The following is a 17,461-nucleotide window of genomic DNA, read 5'->3' as shown; positions in this document are numbered from 1 at the left end:
CATGTATTTATATTTCCATCATCAAAAATTTTAATGTTTGAAGAAGAGCCATTGATGACTAGAATAAAAATATCTTAATTTTTATGCTGTAGAAGTTAGGTATTTTGTAGGTCAGCAAGATCTCTTAGTAGTGAACATGAAGCAGTTTTCACTGACTTTTTTTGCTCCTAGCATGGAATACAAATCATTATACCGACTACATGAGTAGTCATATTTTTAGTGTTTGCGCTTTGAATTTCATACACAGTGGTACAGAAAACGAACTTGATAATGTGTTTGAAAATTCCTCCTATAACATTTGGAAATAGCATTTGTATTATTTATTTGATTAAAACGGTATGAAATTCTAACAGAAAATCTCTCTTAACAGTCTAGCATGCTTCATGTGTAAGCTGATATATATTGCTGAAGGATTACTAATTTGTTCCCAGGTTACAACAAAAGTTTGGAGAAAACTTTGAATGATTTAGGTTCATTACAAATTGGTACAATAGAAAATCTTAATTCATAAAAATCAAAGGATATAAGAAGAGTTTATGTTGTAATGTGATATTATGTTCATCTACGCAAAGCTTTATTACCTAAGTCCAGTCATGCTTTAAATTTGCTTATTCTTTAATGCTCTTTAATGAATACAGAATGAGCTAACTCTATGTTACTGACTCTGAAAAACAAATTATTGGTATGACATCCAAAACAGCCTTCTGTCTATTGGTATCCTCTCCACTCCTCTTTCCTCTTAAGTTTTACACTTTTATTACTAATGAAGAAGCATCATATTGTTACTAGTGCATCAAAAACAACAGACCACAGGCTTTGGGCTGTCCAATTCAATCCATTCATCTTTCTCACTCTTTCTGTTTTTTGATACATTATGGGTGAAGCATGTACTTTGATTTAAGAGACATTTGCCCTGGATTCAGATATGACAAGTGGTCACGATAGTTTCAAACTCTGAATGTTTTGTTTTGAACGTAGTTCCAGATACACTCAAGAAGGTAAGCACCACTCTTACTATTAAAACACCACCGAAAGTCCTGTAAAATGCAGGCATGATGAATCAATCTTCTCATTAAATCTTTTTAATAAAAACATTCCATTTTCTGAGTAACACCCTGTTCTATAGGTTTAAATCAATAAAGTGATAATAGTAGACAGGCAAGTGGTTGCTACATTAGGAAGACACTAACCTGCTTCCCAAAGTGGAGCTGTATGATTGTGAACTCTCAGAACAGTGCTGCTTTTCAGATTAGTTTTGACTTCTAAAATAATATTTCATTGGAAAACTTGAAAAAATGATCATGACCGACAAAAGGATAAAGTATTTACATAGCTTGACCTCTTTAAGTAATAGCTGAATACAATAGGAAAAAATGAGTTTTATTTCATGGACTCCTTCACTATTAACAACCTCTAAGACCACTCCACCTATTCCCTTAATAATTATCTTTGGAGTCTTTATTATCCTCCATCTGTCATCTTACATCTGTGTGTGTGTGTATGTGTGTGTGTGTAATATTTAGGGAGTCATGGATTGGATATAGGATACTTTGTATTCTAAACTTGATTTTGGAACTTACTTGGTGTTTAACCTTTAAGAAATCACTTAAATGCTTTGAAATTTGCTGGTGTTAAAAATAGATACCATCTTATCTCATGGGATAGTTATAAAGATAACACACATTTAAGTTACTTCACTTACATTTTTATTTATTTTATTTTACTTTTAAAAGTAACAATTCTCAAAAGGCTACAAGAAGTAGAGGTAATAGTATAGTGTATTCCACAGATCAGTCACCTAGCTTCAATAATTCTCGATGTATGTAAGTTTTATTTCTTAAATACCCCACCCCCCTCTTCTAGTCTATGGATTATTTTGAACCAAATCTTAGCCATTAAAATATTCTATTTGTATTTTAGTATGTAACCCTAAATGATAGGAAATGATATTTTGTTTTTTAGTTTTTATAAACAAAATAACCTTATTGTATCTTAAGAATAACACTTCTTTAATTCAGCAAATTACCCAGTCAAAATGTTTGCAAGTTTTTGGGATAATCAACAGAATCTAATTGAGTTTTAATTTACATAAGATAAAGTCACTAAATATAAGTATACAGTTTGACTACTTTTGAAAAATCTGTAGGATCATATAATTACCATCACAAGATATATATAACACATTTCTATTACTCCACAATTTTTCCTCATGCATTTTTACTGTCTGGGGCATCTGATAGGTACATGTTTAATTTTTAAGAAACATTTAAAGGGTTTTCCAAAGTGATTGTATCATCTTACTGCTGCAAGCATTATATGAGAGTTCTAGTCTCACCAACATTGGAGTGAATATTAGTGTCTCTTTGTGGTTTTAATTTGCATTTTCCTGTACTAATAATGTTGAGCCTCTTTTCATGTTGTTACTAGACACATGTCTATTTTCTTTGTGAAATAGTTGTAAATGGTAAAATCATCTTTTACTGATTTTTATGTATTTGGATTTTTTGCCATCTTATGAAGTCCTGGGTTTAAAAATTTGCTTTGGATTCAAGTACTTTGCCTGATAAATTCAATGTGTATATTTTCTCCTAGTCTATGGTTTGCCTTTTTCTTTTTTTAATCATGTATTTGAAGGGAAAAATGTTTTAATTATGAAGAATTTGAATTTATCAATTATTTCTTTTATGGTTCATGCTTTTGCATTTATCTAAGAAATTTTTGCCCATTTCAAGATCAAAATGATTTTGCTCTGTTTTCTTCCAGAAGTTTTATAATTTAAGGGGAAACAATTCAGATTTTCACCGCTAAGTATTAAGATGCCTTGTAAGTAGTTCATTGATACCCTTAATCAGTTTGAGGAAATTACCTTCTATTTCTAATTTGTTAATTGTTTTATCATGAATGGGTGTTGATTTTTGTCAAATTACATATTAATTACTTTTTTTTTTTTTTTTTGTGGTACGCGGGCCTCTCACTGTTGTGGCCTCTCCCGTTGTGGAGCACAGGCTCCGGACGCGCAGGCCCAGGAGCCCAGCCGCTCCGCGGCATGTGGGATCTTCCCGGACCGGGGCACGAACCCGTATCCCCTGCATCGGCAGGCGGATTCTCAACCACTGCGCCACCAGGGAAGCCCATTAATTACTTTTTGAATATGAAAGCAACCTGGCATTAGTGAGAAGAACCATACTTGATCATCACGTATAGTTGTTTTTACATGAAGTTACGTTTGAATTACTACTTTTTTTCTGTTTAAAGTATTTTCATTGGCCTCCATAAGAAATATTGATCTGTAATTTTTTTTTCTTCTTGTATTGTTTTTGTTAGATTTAGGTGTAGAGTTATTCTAGTCTCATGAAATGAACTGGAAAGTGTTTCTTCCTCTTTTATATTCTGATAAAGTTTGTGTAGGTGTTTTTTCTTTCTTGACTCTATGAGAGAATTCACCATTGGAATGATTTGGGCCTGGAGGTCTTCCTCCCTCCCTCTCTCCCTCCTTCTCTCCTTCCTTCCTTCTTTCTTTCCTTTTTGTACATACACACTCACATACATGTATATATCCATTACGCTAAATTGGCTTTTTAAAAAGGCCACCCTTTCCTCATGGAATTAACTTTGTATTTTTGTCAAAAATGATGTAAATATAATGAATAGGCTATTTGGGGTTCCTTTCATTTCCATATAAATTTTAGAATCAGTCTGAGATTTTTCAACCAACGGCCTTGCTGGGATTTTGATTGGGATTTCACTGTACTTATAGATAAATTATGGGAGAATTGATATCTTAATAGTAATGAATCTTGTGATTGATATGTATGGTATACTTTGACTTATTTAGGTCTTCTTTAATTCTCTCATTAATGTTTGTCAGTTTTCAGTGTACAGGTCTTGTACGTATTTTGTTAAATATATTTTAAGTATTTCATATTATTATGTAATTATTTTAACTTTTTATTTTTGAAATAATTTCAGACTTACACAAAATTAAAAAATAATATAGAGTTCCCTTACACCCTTCACCAATAATAAAATTATTACCATAACACAATTATGATTGATATAAAACTATTAATTGATATACAGGTCTTTTGCACATTTCTTCAGTTGTAGCACTAAAGTCTATTTTCTAAACCAGGTTCCAATCCTGGAATACACATTGCAATTGGTTGTTATGTTTCCTTATTTGCCTTTAATCTGAGACATTGCCCTAGTTTTAGTTTGGCTTTTTAAGAAAATACTTTTGATGGGTACTATTCTGTTTTCCATAGAATATCCCTCAATTTTGATTTATCTGATATTTCTTCATGGCTAAATTCTGGTTAAAATTTTGGGGAGAGAAACAGTAATAGTGATATTGTCCCCTTTCTATAGTATTATATCAAGATGAACATCATATTGATATGTCTTATTAATGGTTATGTTAACTTTATCATCACTTGGCTTGATCACTTGGTTAAAGTGACAGGCATCTAATTTCACTTTAAAGTTACTTTTTTTTTCCCTTATGAAGTTAATAAGTAGCTGGTGGAAATAAATAGTCTTTGAATTTTAACATTTGCTTACGTATCCCTTAGCCATCAATCTATGATCCCCATCCTCCCATTCCTAGGCAACCATGAATCCACTTACTGTCTCTATAGATTTGTCTATTCTGGATGTCTACTATATATAGAATACAATATGTGATCCTTTGTGATTAGCTCCTTTTACTTAGCATAACGTTTTCAAGGTTCATTAATGTTATAGCATGCATCAGTACTTCATTTCTTTTCATTGCTGAAGAATATTCCATTGTATGGATGTACCACATTTTATTTATCCATTAATCATTCATCTGTTGCTGGACATTTGGGTTGTTTCACTTTTTGGCTGTTATGAATAGTGTTGCAGTGAATATTTATGAATATTCATGTGCAAATTTTCATTTTTCTATACCAGTAGTGGACTTGATGTATCACATAGAAACTATGTTTAACAATTTGTGGTATTGTTAGACTGTGTTTTGTAAAACTATGGTTAACAATTTGTAGTATTGTTAGACTGCTTTCTAAAGTGGTTGCACCATTTTATAGTCTCAAAACTAGTGTATGAGGGTTTATTTCTCTACATCCTTGCCAAGAATTGTTATTATTTGTCTTTTTTTTTTTTTTTTTTTTTTTTTTTTTTGCGGTACGCGGGCCTCTCACCGTTGTGGCCTCTCCCGTTGCGGAGCACAGGCTCCATACGCGCAGGCTCAGTGACCATGGCTCACGGGCCCAGCCGCTCCGCGGCATGTGGGATCTTCCCGGACCGGGGCACGAACCCGTATCCCCTGCATTGGCAGGTGGACTCTCAACCACTGTGCCACCTGGGAAGCCCTATTTGTCTTTTGTTTATAAAAATCTGAATAGGTTTGAGGTAATATCTCACTGTGGTTTTGATTTGCATTTCCCTGAAGGCCAGCCAATTCATTCTTTCATTCAACAGATATTATTGAATGTCTAGTATGTGCCAGATGCTGATATAAGTGCTTAACATTCATCAGTGAACAAAACAGGTAAACATATCCACTTTCAGGAAGCTTATGTTCCAGCAGGAGAAGACAGATAATAAGCAGTAAACCTAATAAATACAAAGTACAGTAGCATAAAGGAATTGAATGTGACATAGTAGAGGAATACAGGTTGTAGTTGGAAACTCGAGATAAACCTCCCTCATTAAAAAAGTGTTATTTGAGCTAATTCTTGAAGGGATGAGCTAGGTGGCCATATGGGTATTTTGGAGGCAGAGTCTCTCAGGCGTAGAGAACAGCCAATGTGAAGACTTTGTGTGCTTGGTATATGTGAGACATAATCAGGAGGCCATTGTGGCCAGAATAGAGAGAACAAGTGAGCATGGAAGAGATTAGTAGCTGATAATTCCTGAGAGGTAACTGGGCACCAGGTCATATAGGGCGCTATACACCACTTCAATGACTTTGGAGGATCTTGAAAAAGATTAACAGACACACTGACCTCCAGATGTAAGAAGGTTGTTACATTTACTCACTTTGTTTTTACATTTGTATTATTTTTAAATTTTTGTTTTGAATTTCTGCTTCACCTAATAGCCTCCTATTGAATAAAATGAATTTTATTGGGACACATTTTTAAAGCATGTTTCTCAATTTTAGGGATTATAGGAATTCAGATTTAACGACCGTGCAAGACTTTTTGCAATTCTAAAAATAAACAGCATTAGAAAAAATATCACTCAAGAAACTGATGACAGTGTTTGCTTCTAAGGAAAAAGATGTGAGGTTGGAAGTTGGAGGTGGGAAGAAGTGTGAGCATAATTATTGTGATTGTTAAAAATAAGCTGAATTCACTTTGTATGTAAATTATACTCCAGTGAATTTGATTGAAATAGAAAACAATATACATAATTAAGGAAGGTGTGTATATGAAAGCATACAAAGTCATGCAGCTAGATCCTACAGTAGTTTTTACTGAGTTTTTTTTTTTTTTTTAAAGTATGTCTTTTAATTTGATTAATCAAGAAGAATTTTAGGATGACATTGCCACATATTTATGAAAGTTCAAATTCATTTTAATAACTCACTTTCCCATCATTACATATACATTTATAAATATGTCCATATTTATTAAAGTGACCCTGGAGTAGCCTATGTCTATGTGTGTAACATTTAAAAGGTACAGCATATCAATAATATAATACTATTTTATATTATGATTTAATATACATAACAATTTTTATATTATATAAATAAAATGGTTAAGTAAACATTTTGGATATAACCTTCCATCACAAATCTTTTGTCACTTGTCAGAGCGATATTTAACAAATCAAATGAGGTTCGGTTTTTTGTTTTGTTTGTTTTGGCTAGTAATCATAAGGATGTTCAGAACAGCATGAACATCCCTCTCCCTACATACATAACAAGCAAAAATCTTTTATTTCCGGTATTGTAAATCATGCACCTGCTCAATGTAACTCCATCACTTGCAGTTCTAACACTGAAGGTGATAGGAGTTTCAAGATGGCCAGTGTCCATATCATATGACTTACTCAATTAAAATCACTGCTTTTCAATTTTACCTCAAAATTAATAGGTAGGCATAATAATATTTGTAATCCTTAGTAGAACTTTCCAGATGACATGGGAGAAAAAAAATAAAACAGAACTGAAGAATTTTGCCAAAGCAGACATTAATTTTACCTCTAAGCATAGGTTTAATGACATGGTAATCTCAGAAGTTGCAAAAGCATTAAATTTACAAATGGAAATCTATTCTAAAAGTTTATTTTAGAATAGTTTGCAACATTTAAAAAAATAAGAATAAAACTCAAAGTGTATTTAAGACTCTAAACCCACCTTTACAAACCTATTTAAATCCTACTGCATTCATGCAAAAATAATTATAGCTAACATTTATGAAAAGCTTACTATGTAATCATGCTAAGTTTTTTCTGAATATCATTTAACATTTTCTGAAATTCTATGATAAATATTAATTCCACTTTTATCATTTTAAAGATGAGGAAAGAGAGGCCCAGAGAAGTGAAATAATAAGCCCCAGGTCACACAATAAGAGGACGTGCTAGACATGATTGCAAATATTCTAACTCCAGAGTTAAGGCTCATAGTCCTAGGCTAACCTTTCTTTTTAAATGTATAAGATTTAAATTAATCTGTTTCTGGCCTTTCCCTTGACAGTTGTATTCACATAATCACATACACTGAAAAACAAATATTCATGCATACAAACAATCATCCTTTTGTGCAGGACAATTTTTTAACTTCTTACAACGTAGCATTTAAAATAGTATTTAATTTTTGTTTGATATTCAGTAAATCCTAATTTAAAAAATTAAGACTGGTAATTCAGTATGGCTTGGACATAGGAGGTTTTGACTTAACATATTACTTTGACTAGCTCTTCACTTTTTCTACTAAAATATTAAAAAGGAGGTTTGTATTTAGACAATGACCTAGAGAGTAACAGTATTGAAATATTTATCAAAGGCATGAATGTGATCCTGAGATTATGTTTACCATTCTTTAGTAAAACATAAATGTTGGTAATACAATTTTATAAAGAAGAAAGTTTATTTTTCTGTACATAAGCAAATAAAGTACAAAGTTGAGTTCTAAGTTCATATAAATGTACATTTAAAAAAAGAAGAGGAATAAATAACCATAAACACAGGGCAAGAAATAAACACAAACACAGGGGGAAATTTTTTTTAATTGCTCATTTATTTATTGATTTGATCAATAAATAATCATTGAAGGCTTCCCTGGTGGCGCAGTGGTTGGGAGTCTGCCTGCCAATGCAGGGGACACGGGTTGGTGCCCTGGTCCAGGAGGATCCCACATGCCGTGGAGCAACTAAGCCTGTGCACCACAGCTACTGAGCCTGCACTCTGGAGCCCGTGAGCCACAACTACTGAGCCCACGTGCCACAACTGCTGAAGCCTGCGCACCTAGAGCCCATGCTCCGCAACGGGAGAGGCCGCTGCAGTGGGAGGCCTGTGCACCTCAGCAAGGAGTGGCCCCTGCTCCTGCAGCTGAAGAGAGACCACGTGCAGCAGCAAAGACCCAACGCAGCCAAAAATAAATAAATAAAATAAATAAATGTTAAAAATATAAAAAAATAATCATTGAACGTTAAATATGTTCTATTGTATTTATCTATGGATAAAAATCTATTTATCTATGGAAAAAATACAAGCTCTTATGATATCCTCTGATGAGTGTTATAGTGAATGTGTATAGAGACTGTCTGGATATGCAGAAGAAGAAGCCATTTTGCTTTGGGCAGCTGGGAAGGGCTTCCCAAAGGAAGTCACCCTTGAATTGGGTCTCACAATGAATGGTTTTGGAAGGAATTCAAAGCAGAAGGAGCTAACTGAGAAATATATTTAGTTTTTTTTTAACGTTTACTGTTTATTGATACAAATCAGCTTATGAATCTCAAACTGTCTAAATATATCTAAATCAGAATTTTGGATAAGCTATAACTTTAATAACTATAATCAAATGTGAAGCTAAGACAATCATAATGTTAGAAACTTGCTCAAATTCCATTCAGGAGTGGCTATAACACTTCAGGAATATCACAGTTTTTCTTCTCATTAGTTTTCTGTGTGACCTGAGGGAATATATTATCCATCTTCTTTCTTTGGGAAAGGAGCTGAGTCATTACCTTTTACTATCGTATTTTACAGATTAAGAGTCTGAGTCCCAAGAAGCCAAAAAACTATACAGGGAAAAATAATGAGTCTCAGAATAGGGTTCTTTCTACTACTTCTCTAATGCAAATCTACAGATCTTTTCTCCATCCTCCTCCATGTTCTCTTCCCCCTGAAGGTTTACCTGTGTGGTCAAATGGCTTCCTTGTCCTCTGGCCTTTGGTTGAGTGTGATCAACAGAGAGATCAGAAAGAGAGAGTGTGAAATCAAAGTAATTCATTCTCTAATCTCTCTCAGAAGGGTCTGCCTCTCTAACAAAGGCTGGTAACTCCTCTCACACAGTAGGCAGTCTTTTAGATGATTGCTGTGAATGTTGTTCTTTTCAAATTTGGTTGGACACTAATGACATTTAGATATTTTATATTTGTTCTGCAAACTCACTCAGGCAAGTTAAATATAGCCATCTATTCTTAAGTTAAATATTTCTCAGTTTTAAGTTGCTGATTTACCACATCACATCACCATTCTCTCCCAGGCTAAAGCAACTGCAATTGTTTCTCTGCAATCTGTAATACTTTGTCATGCCTGGCCATGGCAGGGGCCAAGTTGTCATTTCTCATAATGGTCATTTATGATCTTGTCAGTGAGGCAATCAGCTGGGGTGTTTGGGAAGCTTCCTGTTTATTTGGCTTTTAAATTGTTTGGTTTAACATTTAGCATCTGGGTGTTGGAAATATGGTCTGGCTTATAAAACTGAATGTTTTTATTCCTTGATTAGTTGCCACGCTTCTACCAATAAAGCACCGGTGAAGTTTCAAGATAGGAAAGGCATATTTTTAGTGACTAAATTCTCTGACACATAACTTCAAGTCAATTGAAGTTGAAGTTGTGGATTACCAATTTAATTGTCCATCTATGAGGACACGTGAGATTATGTGACTTTGTCAAGAAATGCACTATCTGAATGAACATGACTATTTTGAAACATGAACCTATTTATAGGTTCAAGGTTAAAGTACCGGAAAATTATGCCATAATGGTATATTATTACCACATAACATGGTAGAGTGTAATTTATGAGGACAAAGCTTTTTTATTGTAAATAAAGATGCTGATTAGGCTTGCAAGTTACAGTATTTATGAAATTATGATAAAAATGTTTAATAGGGAGATGAGAAAGTGTAATTTAGTGGATTTCACTTCTCTTTTCCACATTGAACTCTAACCAGTGAAATGTCTAAAGTCTGCTTAATTCTTAGTGGAACCTATCGTACCCTATGAAAGTAATATGCAGAATTATAGACTGAGTTTAATGTTGCTTTTTTCCCTTTTCTGTGTGTCAGCAGAAGTAAAGAAGTAAACTACTAAGTTCAATCAGTATTAAAATTTATAAAAGTTGCTATATACCAAATGACTTTTGGTAACAACATAGAAAAACTTTCATTGTCATAAGAATAACTTCCTTATCCATAAAAAACAACTATTTTTATTTATGTTTAACTAACATAATTTATTTTTCATTCTTAGTGATTTAGCAATGTTTACTGAATGTCTATTTTGTTCACATAAAATATACTGAATAGAAAAGGGGATCAAAGAGATTACTACTGTTCCTAACTTGAAGGAGCCTAGATTTAATACTAAGGACAGCATGTATACATCTGCTAATATCAAAGAGTTTCTCCTGTCTCTTTAACCAAGGCAAATTTTATATATAAAATTTAATTCGGATCTTAGTTGCTTTGGGTCTGAAATAACCTCAAATCATTGAGTAAATCTGTGACCTTGGGCTGATTACATAAGCTTCTTAAGCTTCAATCCTCATCAATAAAAGGTGGATTGGAATAGTATCTACCATATAGGGTAGAGTGAGATTAAATTTGGTATGATACATACGCATCCTGTACGTTGTAAGCATTCATGAAGTGTTAGCTCTTATTGTTTACCAGAACAATGGTAAAAGGACGATTGAATGAATGAATGAGTGATGAAAACCCTTGTGGGTTCTGGTAGAAAGGGAAATAGAGAGTCCTTGGTTTGTAAATACTCCCCTAATATTTGTATTCTTCACCTTTCTTGCTCAAAATATCATAAGTATTATCCTTTGTCTGGAAAAATGCAGTTGATCTTAACTGGTGTCCCTGAAACTCTTTTTGTTCTTATCTGATCTAATATCTACACCAGAGGCTAAATAATCTTTACAAACGAATAATGACCTTAAAGTGCTTAATTTTTTTTTTTTTTTAATTTACCATTACTTTCAGAACAGAACTCAGACTCACAACCTTGGCCTATAGGAAGGAATGTCCTACATATTTGCCCTTCTGGCCTTTCTCACCAGGCTCATCATGGGATCCTCTCCCCAGATGTCTCAGTGTTAATAATGCTCACTTAACCTTTGTTCCTTTTCCCAGCATTTCATGTTCCCCCTTCCTCTTGCCTTTTGCACCATGTATTCCCTCTGCCAAAAGCTTTTCCTTCTCTTTCCCATCCTATCGCCTATTCATCCTTCCTTTTCTCAGGAAAATCTTCCCAGAAAGCACAGTATAGAAGTTATCATTTTCTTAACAAGCAATCTTTATTGTGTTGATTCAAAAGAATAGTAACTGAAATTTTAAGCAGATATAAATCTTAAAGCCTGGCTCTTCAAAAAGGAAAAAGTAAAACTGTCTTAATCAGCTCCAGCTGCTCTAACGAACGAAATACCATAGACGGGGTGGTTTAAACAATAGACATTTATTTCTCAGGGTTCCAGGCTGAGAAATCTGAGATCAGCATGCCAGCATGTTTGGGCTCAAGTGACAGACCTCTTTCTGGCTTGCAGCAGCTCCTTTCTTGCTGCATATCATCACATGAAGGAGAACAAGAGAGATCTTTTCCTCTTCATATAAGGACACTAATCCCATCACAGGGACCTCATGAGCTCATCTAAACTTAATTACCTCCCAAATGTTCCACCTACAAGTATCATATGGTGGGTTAAGATTTCAACATATGAATTTTGGGGAGACACAAACATTCAGTCCGTAACATTGTTACAGGTGATCTTTTATACTCATGAAATATTGACTAGGGAATAACAAGTTATTTCCAAAGAAATACAAATGAGGAATATTAAACTCGTACACTTACTAAATATCAGCCATCTTTTCAGATTTCCAATAGGGCAAAAAAGTGCATTTTAGCATTAGTTTTCCCCATGCTCCAGTGTGTGTGTGTGTGTGTGTGTGTGTGTGTGTGTGTGTGTGTGTGTGTGTTTGTGTGTGTGTGTGTTTGGAAGGGTGGAGGTTAGGTGAAAACCACTATTATACAGCAACGTGACCTGCACTTAGATTAGTAAAATTGTTCTAAGCACAGGAGAACATGTGGAAGAATTATCTTGTCCCTCTGTAATATAAGATGTTCTAAAGTATTACAGATCAGGAAAGACATATTTTTCCCCTCTTTAAAGAGGTTGGAGATTGGAGATAGTTGCTTTTTTTTAAGTTAAAATTTTGAAATTGATTTTACTTATATCTCAAGAAACCTTGGAGTGCTTATGGGCCTGTCAATTTGTAAAGAAAGAAAGAAATATATATTCTTTAATCCAAAATGATAAGTAATTAGATCTGTGTGGTAAGATTATTATTTATTCTCTTTTGTACTTTTCTCTGTTTTATAATTCTTGTTTTTTAAAGTGAGCTCCCAAACAGCAGCGTCAACAACACCTGGAAGTTTGTTAGAAATTAAGAATCTGTGGTTCCACTCCTAACCTAGTAAATCAGAATATGAATTTTAACAAATCTCAGAGTGAATTGTATGTACATGAAAACTTGAGAAAATTGCTCTAAGAATAGAAATTACTTATATATTCAGAATAAAAATGAAGTAATTGTTTTTATAAGAGGGTAATTACCAATTAATTCAGAATGAATGAGGAAAAATTTGGGAAATCAGGAAGATGACATTGCTAATTACATCATAATAATTTAGAATTTGATATAGGATGGAGTAAAGAGAGGGGACTATTTTTTCTTTTAAACTACCACATTCCCAAGATTATCTGTTTTCTCCAAACCACATCAATTTTAGTAGTCAGTAAATGATTTAATCCTAGAATGTATTAATTCCTAAGAAGGCAACATGTGGCACCAGGAAGGGTATTTTCCAAATATTTGTTTCTTCGTGACCATTCCCATGCAGTCATCATTCCTGTGAAAATTCCTTTTTTATTTATTTTTTCTGATTACAAGGAAAAGTAATCTAGCTAGGTCTCTGCTTGGCATATTTAATATTCCAAGGCAAATCATCAAATTGATTTATTTCTATAAAAATATTACTATTGAGGTTCTAAATTTGATTTTTATACAAAAATAATTATTTTATAACAGATCTGGAGGCAAAAATCACAAAAGTTAATATCAAACTTATCTCTGACAGCTAAATTAAATAAATACAAACATATATGTATATATACATATGGATGTATATAAATATAAGGTGTTCAAAATATTTCTATATATATCCTTATAGCAGCCCTGTGAAGTTGTTGAAGCAGGTTTTAATCAGCCCCATCTTAAAGATGAGCAAACTAAAATTTAAAAAAAAGTGAAACATCTTCCCCGAATCTGCTCTGCTCAAGAATGACCATGCTGCCATTTGAATGTAGGCCTTCTGAGCCCTTCCCATTATACCACAATGGTTTCTAAAATGGAGATAACTGAGTAAATTCTATAGTTCTGGACTGGATGTCGATTATCAAGCTATCCTGATTAGGGTGTTGATAAGGCAAAAAGCCCATTTCTTTATTCTAAGTATGCCACGACTGTCTCTATTCATGTAATTTGTCCACAATAGGGAGGCAAAGCTTTCTTTAAATGAAACCAAACAAAATAAACTACATCAATGCCTTTAAAGCTGTTCGTTGAAGTTTTTGCTGCCTTAGAGGCAAATTCTTGTAGATTTCTTCGCTTCTCTAAGGCTTAAGGTCCTTTTTTTCCTCTCTTCTTTTGTATGTTTACTGTTCAATTCCTAAAATTATGTCTCATCTCTTTGCTAAAAGAGAAAACTCATATTGGTTTCTCTCTTCTAGAAATCTGAGCATTTCATTCAACTAACAAGGGTGTGCTCACATTTAAACCATCCCTCTGTTCATTCACTACTTTGCTGAAGAGTTCAGAGGAACTATTTGGATAGGTCACCTATGGATTAGATTTAGAAGCAAAAGCAAAGTAAAATGACTAGACAATAAAAGCATCTGTTTTCTGATGTATCCTGTCCTTCCAAATGTAGTTGCAGTCCCATATATTTACTTAATGTTACTTCTGAAAATATTTTAAAGAAATTTTTGGCCTTTATTTAAAAAAATTATTTAGATCTGATTGACATGCACTAAAATATAAATATTTAAATTTTAAAAGTCTTCTCACACACACATACACACACACACACACATACAACACCCATATTATCTGTGAGTCCACAATCACATCAAGATAATGAGCATATCAATGACCCCAACACATTTCTTCATTTCCCTTTTTAATCCTTCTTTTTCCACCCTACCGCTTCTCACTCTGTCCACAGGAAACACTGTTTTTTTGTCACTACAAATTAGTTTGCATTTTGTAGAAGTTTATATGAATGGTATCATATACCTTGTACTCCCTTTTGTCTGGCTTCTTTCAACTCAGCATAATTATTTTGAAATTTATCCACAGTGTTACATACATCAATAATTCATCCTTTTTCTTTTTTTTCTCAGTAGTATTACATTGAATGTGTTAAGGAAAAACTATCCATGACTCCTGTTAAAACGATAAAGCGGACTTTATTCAGGACTATCAGGATAGGTATAGAGACAACTGCAGTGGGGTTTTGCAATAGAGCAGAGGGATTGAGGTCAACTCTAAATACAAGGAAAAGTAGAAATTTATAGCCAGGGAGTAAATGGGCTGTGAGTGGATGGACAATTATTAAGAGGAAATATCAGAGGTAAGGGAGGATTTTAATCAGCCCCATCTTTAAGATGAGCAAACTAAAAATTTTTTTTTAAAGTGAAACATCTTCCCCAAATGCACTAAACTGACCTAACGAGATTCTTGGTGAAGGCAGGCCTAGATGATCGATCAGACTTTGTCTGATCTCCAATCTGAATACTTTTTATTTTTGTTTTCTTGCCTAATTATACTGGCTAGAAATTCTAGGACAATGTTGGGTAGAAGTAGTAAGAATGATTATTCCTGTCTCATTCCTAGTTTTATTTCTATTCATATTTTTAGTCTGAGTTTCTATCAGGAATGCATATTAGATCCAACCAATAAATTCTCTGTACTGAGATCTTCATATGAGTTTTCTTATTTTGTGTGTTATACTGATAGGATTTTAAAATGTTAAATAACTATATTCCTTGGATAAAACTCACTTCATCATTATGTATTTTCCATTTTATTGATATCAAAGAGCCATCTTTTAGTTTCATAGATTTTCCTCTGATTTTTTCCTGTTTTCTACTTCCTTGCTTTCTCTTCTGATTTTTATTTTGTTTTCCTTTATTTTGGATTTAACTTACATTTTCTCTTCTACTTTCTTAAGGTGGAAGCTGAGGTCACTGATTTGCGACTTTTCATCTTTTTTTCCATAGTAGTTTAGGGGTAAAATTTTACATATTACCGTTAAAATTCTTGAGCTTTCTTTTGGGAAACAGTTACGCTACCTGGAAAGAGTTTGATCCTTTCAGGATTTGCTGTTAAGGTTTGAGAGACTGGAGTAGAACAGAGTTTAGGGTTAATTATTCCCAGTTGCTGAGCCAAGACCCTTCCAAGTACTCTACTCAGAGTCCCATGAATTAGAAAGATTTTAAGTCTGGTTGGCCTTAACAAGTGTGATACTTGGAGCCACGTAAGTTTTGGAAACTCTTATCTCTAATCCTTTCGCATGACTCTTTTACCAGCTTGTAGTAACTGTCTCACACACATAGGCATGTGCTTAATACTCCAGGAGGACACGGTGCAGATATCCAGAGTTCTCTCTCTGTTGGCTTCTCCTCTCCAACACTCTGCCTTGTGAGAGCTAACCATATTACCCTCCCATAACTCTCAGCTATATCCACTCAGAGAGTTCCCTGGACTCTGTTGGGTCTCTTTGCTCTGTGCTGCTACCTAGAATCTGTCTCAGGCTATAAACTGTGGAGGTTATGGGACTACTTGGTTTATTTCCTGTTACTCAGGAATCACTGTCCTTCCTTACCTGATATCCAATGTGTTGAAAAGCCTCCTTTTATATATTTATATATATATATATATATATACACACACACACACATATATATATTTTTTCTTTTACTTGTTTTATTGAGAAGGAAAATCTACACCCTTTTACTTCATCTTGGTCTGAGTGAAACTTTTTGGTCTTTGCTTTTAAACTTTTATTGCCAATACATGTATATCTGGTTAACTTATTCATGTTGTAAGCTTCCTAAAGGAATAACCTGGATCAGATGAACTTTATATTCTGTATATAGTTCTGAGAGCTTAGTGAGTGTTTACTGTATATCTAAAGATTTCTTAATAATGATAAATAAATGTTTAGTACTAATAGTCTCATATTGTTGTGATAATTTTGGTTTATAATGCTAAAAATACACAACTGCTTAAAAAACTGAATGATTATTAAATAGAAATATACTGCAAAATATTAAGTAAACATTGCAAAAACTAAGGATGGTTAAGACATTTAAAATAAACTATAAACACATTATGATAATACATTTAGTGAAATGTATTTTTATCTGATTATTTCAATAATCGGAAATAATCTTAACCTCTCTTTTTTCTTTTGAGCAAAAACAGATATGGATATCTTCATTTAAAAAAATATGATATTTTACTTTATTCCAGGTGATTGTCAAATCTGGGCCAGGGACTTTTCTCAGTTTGGCTGTGTATGACAATTATATCTTCTGGTCAGACTGGGGAAGAAGAGCTATCCTGCGTTCCAACAAGTACACGGGAGGAGATACAAAAATTCTTCGTTCTGATATTCCACATCAACCAATGGGTATCATAGCTGTTGCCAATGACACCAATAGCTGTAAGTTACAATATTTATTTGTAAGTTACAATATTTATTTGTAAGTTACAAATATATTTCTCAATTATATAATCTCTCAAAAAACGTATTTATGTTTTTAAGTAATACTTAGTTGGATTTTGTTTTCTTACTGTTTCTGGGGCTAGTGTTCAGGCTTTGACTATCTAATATATTGAAATTATCTGAAAGTTTTATGGAAAATTTTGTAGTTCTTAATTTA

At 33.4% G+C, this 17,461-nt stretch overlaps 1 protein-coding gene across 7 annotated transcripts in view; it reads left to right on the top strand.

The window, feature by feature from the left end:
• The window catches only part of LRP1B (LDL receptor related protein 1B), a 1,895,525-nt gene that overhangs the window by 1,583,825 nt on the left and 294,239 nt on the right, over positions 1 to 17,461 (top strand). For all 7 annotated transcript variants that reach the window (XM_067025946.1, XM_067025948.1, XM_067025945.1 and 4 more), the window contains one exon: positions 17,049 to 17,241. In XM_067025946.1, coding sequence (XP_066882047.1) covers positions 17,049 to 17,241 — 193 coding nt within the window. The remainder of the gene's footprint in view (positions 1 to 17,048; positions 17,242 to 17,461) is intronic.

The sequence above is a fragment of the Kogia breviceps genome, chromosome 2 (genome assembly GCF_026419965.1).
Source record: "Kogia breviceps isolate mKogBre1 chromosome 2, mKogBre1 haplotype 1, whole genome shotgun sequence".
Classification (NCBI taxonomy): Eukaryota; Metazoa; Chordata; class Mammalia; order Artiodactyla; family Physeteridae; genus Kogia; species Kogia breviceps.
The sequence above is the reverse complement of the archived record's forward strand: the minus strand, read 5'-3'. Positions and strand labels throughout refer to the sequence as shown.